Source organism: Phaethon lepturus, unplaced genomic scaffold (assembly GCF_000687285.1).
Source record: "Phaethon lepturus isolate BGI_N335 unplaced genomic scaffold, ASM68728v1 Scaffold56691, whole genome shotgun sequence".
NCBI lineage: Eukaryota > Metazoa > Chordata > Aves > Phaethontiformes > Phaethontidae > Phaethon > Phaethon lepturus.
Genome location: NW_010519526.1, coordinates 2,291 through 6,514, shown reverse-complemented (window position 1 = coordinate 6,514; position 4,224 = coordinate 2,291). Strand labels below are relative to the sequence as shown.

Sequence of the window (4,224 nt, the reverse complement as noted above, 5' to 3'; positions counted from 1 at the left end):
TCCTCCGGACGCGGGGCCGATCCGCCGCGGGGGGCGGCCCTGAAGACCCTCTCTGCTGCTGCGGGCGGGGCCGCTTCTTTCCTCTCAGCTGCGCGAGAGCGGCGCGGGCGACTCCGCAGGTCGCGCTGGTGGCAGGAGCGCCGGCGGAGTCTGCTTGGCAGCTGCGAGATAACATGGGGTTTTTTTCAGGAAACAGACCGGTTTTGGGCGCTATTCCGTGTGTGTCGTGTCCATCCCCCCTCCCCCGGCCGTGGGTGTCTCGGGAGCGCGGTGTGTCATCGTCTTCCGCGTTTTGGCTGTGTCCAGCTTTGTTTCTGAAACTCGTAACGGAGTGCTTTGTTGAAGACGAGGGTGTCGTTCTCTGTTTCTGAGTTATTTAGCCTATTTCATCTACCAGGTTTCAAGTCTTGCACGGCGTATGGTTTTATGTCTTAGCTGTTAGTGAAATAATGTGCTCAGACATGTTTGTGAACTGAATGCTGAAGTGGCAGATGTTTACCGAGACTCATGCATTTGATTTTTGACTTGATTTTTTGTTTCCAGCCATGACCATGCAGTTCATTAGTCACCGGTTTCCAGAGGATCATGATCCCACAATTGGTAAGAAAAATCTCTTTACTGTCTACTCCCTTTCTTTGCAGGTTAAGCTGTTGTGGAGTCTGTTGCTTTAAAGTACTCAGTTTAGAGAAAGCAGTAAACTTGGCTGTGAATTGAGGACCCAAGTCCCATCTAAAGGGATTAAGAGTTCTGAGACTGCTGTGAGGACAGGGATACATATCCTGAGGTTTAGATTTTTTTTTTTAATGGTTTTCCTATCCTGTATATTCAGGTCATGTGCTATCTAGTATGTTGGTGGACAAGGATGAAAAACTGCTGATAAGTGATTACTAGTTGTCTGTTCAAAAAATCTAGTCCCCACACTGTTGTTCAGCTCTCGGCTATTAATTTGCCAGGCCAAATTGTGCTCTGTGTTTTAGAAATTGGGAGGGATGAAAATACTTAGAGATGCGGCAAAAGTTAGGCAGCAATATAGTAAGAGAAACCTTAACCAACAGTTACACTGTCGAAGGAAAAGTGGGGAGAACAGGCAGCTGCTTGTTGAAAGCAGACTGTTGTGGTGTGGGAGTGCTGACATAGCTAATTAAATATTCTGTTCCTCTGACTTTTTAAGAAAATAGAAGTTAGGGGTGGCCAATTCTTCTCTTGAATCCCGGGTGTCTTCTGGTTTTGAGAAAAATGTAATGCTCTTCACTCTGTGCTTTCCACAAAGGTGTCCCAAATGAATTTATAGGATGTGGTCACGTGTCTGTCAGAAATAGCATATACAATAGCGTGATTTTAGCAAACAGTTGGGAGGATACTAAATCACACCAGAACAATTAAAATTTTAATTTGTTGTTAAAGGAATATCAGACTAATTTAGTATAGTAGTATTACCAGATTCGGTTCTTCTTGTGTAACTTTTTCTTTGTGAATTGTTGACTAATGAGTGTTGCAATTGTATTCCAATCTTGTTCTTTCTGATGTGCCATGAATTCACAGAGGATGCTTATAAAATACGAATACGTATTGATGATGAACCTGCCAATCTGGATATTTTGGACACAGCAGGACAGGTATGTGAGTAATAAGTGAATTGGGAAGATGTTGAGAAGTCTGTAATGGTCAGGTGTAGACAGAAATCCTGTAAAAGTATGCCTGTCTTTTTTTCCAAATTCTTTCTGAGCTCTTTTATTTCTTCTAAACATGATGTTGCTTCTAGCATCTGTAGCATGCTATCTGTATTCAGGCAGCTCAGGTGGTACTCTGGTTTCATGCTGTGCCTTCTCCGTTGCACCTTGCTGTTCATGATCAACAAGCTGATGACATATTGGTATGATTTCTATAGCAAGGGAAACTTGGTGTTAATCCCAAGCATATATAATGTCTTGTCGTATAGGTAACAGAAGGAGAAGATAGATGACCAGCTTGTTTACAGAGTTCCTAAGCATCTGGTTTTGGAATGCATATTGTGTTTCCTACTCTGAGCAAATTAGAAAGTCATTGCATTTGTGCAATTGAAATGTAATTGTCTGTTTCTAGGCAGAGTTTACGGCCATGAGAGACCAGTACATGAGGGCTGGTGAGGGATTTATCATCTGTTATTCAATCACAGACCGGCGCAGTTTCCATGAAGTGCGTGAGTTCAAACAGCTAATCTATCGTGTTCGACGCACTGATGACACTCCCGTGGTCCTGGTGGGAAATAAATCTGATCTGACACAGCTACGGCAGGTAAATGGCACAAAAGAGGCCCACAATTACAAGCTATTTCTGTTGTAAAATGCAATAATACAAGAGGCTATACTGCCTGCCTTAATTTTTTTACATGTTTACTATAGAGTAGTACTTGCTTAACCCAGAATGTCTTGAATAACCAAATGCATATAGCAATCACAAAAGTAAAGTTTTCAAGTTGATGCTTTGGGTTTCAACTGCTCTTGAGCTTTTTTTTTTCATTCCTGAAAGGAGATCCTGTTAATAGAGATTTAGCATTCCATAAACCACCTACAGATACTAGTACAAATTGCAGATGCCAGTGTGCTGAGAATGGATGCATAATAATGGTGAACTTGGATAAGAATGGACAGAAAAGAAAATATTTTAAACTTAAGGAAACAGTAACTACCATCTGTGGGAAAACAGTCTGAAGCAGAGGTTCACTTGAAGGAAATGTACTTTGGAAAACAAATTCCAGAGGTGCTGTTTGTATACCTGGAATTAAAGGAATTTGCAGTGTGTGTTGTAGCAGGAAAATTATGGTAGCTATGACGTGTAAAGTATAGGATGAGGAGTGGGTGTTGCTTTTCTTTGGCCTTGGTAAGACTGTCTTGTTTTGGTTTTTTGGAAAGGTTTTGCTTGGTTCTGGAAACTAGTTTGACAAACGTAATAGATTTTGACCAGGAGAAGGGAATAGCCTTAGCTTACCAAACTGACAAATGCTTGTGTTAGTGCTGAGGACTGCTCATGTTAAGCAAATTAAGCTCCAAGAAAAGAATATTCTTCTGAAGGACTTTGTTTCACGAATGTCCAGAGTGGCTCTTGCAGATGATTGCATTGCTAGAGAAGTGATGAGTGAAAGAGAAAGAAAAGCAAGTTTGTAGAGAAAGATTTAGAGATCAGTAGAAATGAGTGGTTCTGGAACTGGGGGGGTGCACGCACAGTTACAGAACAAGCAGAACAAGAAATGGTAAAGAAACTTCCAGGTTTGGCTTTCTTGACAAGTGTGAACTTTTTTTTTTCCTCAGGTCTCCAAAGAAGAAGGCTCTGCTTTAGCACGAGAATTCAACTGCCCCTTTTTTGAAACTTCAGCTGCATACCGTTACTATATAGATGATGTATTTCACGCTCTTGTGCGAGAAATCCGCAGGAAAGAAAAAGAAGCAGTAATGGCAATGGAAAAAAAATCAAAACCTAAAAGCAGTATGTGGAAAAGACTGAAGTCACCATTTAGAAGGAAGAAGGATTCAGTCACTTGAACAGAGATAATTCCTCTGGAAAATAAAATGAAACCTGTGAACATCCATTTGTAACCAAAGCGGTTTAGTGACAACATTTTGACAGCATGTTTTAAACCTGATGGGACTTCTATGAGGGAATGCATAACTTTTACCAATTGTTTTTGTTTAGAATGATATTCCCTTAATTTTGGATATTTAACTTAAGACACACTAACAGTTGTACTTTTGTTTGTTGTCATTTTTTTTACTGGATCCAGCAAATGTTGCTTGTATTTTGTTGGTTACAAATGCTGATAGGTTTATGTCCCTGCACTTTTGAATGTTTGTCTTCGGTCACTGCATACTGGAAGCTGAATTGTGTAAAATACTGCTGAAGTTCTACCCAACCTAATTTAATTAAGTTTTTTCCTAGTTGTTTGCACAAGAAAATTTTGCTGCTCTCCGGAGCAGTAACCTGTATCACGAGAGGCAGCTTGTCCAGGTCGTGCTGAAAAGTAGTTTACAAAGCGTATGTCATGACCTTTATATGCAGCCTTGGCTGTATATAGAGGTCACTGAAAGGAGTTGTACTAGAGTTCTTGTGTTCTCATTGAGTAGACTTTTTCCAGCAAAAGTAATGTGGAATATTTGTACAAGTTTATCTAAATTGTCAGTTAATCAGCAGTGTTGTAGGTGGGATTCTAAACAAGTCAGAAAAAGCAAATTACGGTTCCTGTGGCAGCTA

At 40.7% G+C, this 4,224-nt stretch overlaps 1 protein-coding gene across 1 annotated transcript; it reads left to right on the top strand.

The window, feature by feature from the left end:
* The first annotated feature begins 545 nt into the window (after window positions 1-545).
* LOC104616331 (GTP-binding protein Rit1) lies at window positions 546-3,518 on the top strand. Its single transcript, XM_010297054.1, has 4 exons — window positions 546-600; window positions 1,543-1,616; window positions 2,083-2,274; window positions 3,288-3,518. The coding sequence occupies exons 1-4, from the start codon at window positions 546-548 to the stop codon at window positions 3,516-3,518; spliced, it is 552 nt and encodes a 183-aa protein (XP_010295356.1).
* Window positions 3,519-4,224: the final 706 nt, after the last annotated feature.

Excerpts from the sequence above, each read along its gene's own strand:
- LOC104616331 (XM_010297054.1), top strand. The coding sequence starts at position 546 with ATGACCATGCAGTTCATTAGTCACCGGTTTCCAGAGGATCATGATCCC. Across the intron at positions 1,617-2,082 it reads TTTTGGACACAGCAGGACAG|GCAGAGTTTACGGCCATGAG; the intron begins GTATGTGAGTAA and ends GTCTGTTTCTAG. Across the intron at positions 2,275-3,287 it reads ATCTGACACAGCTACGGCAG|GTCTCCAAAGAAGAAGGCTC; the intron begins GTAAATGGCACA and ends TTTTTTCCTCAG.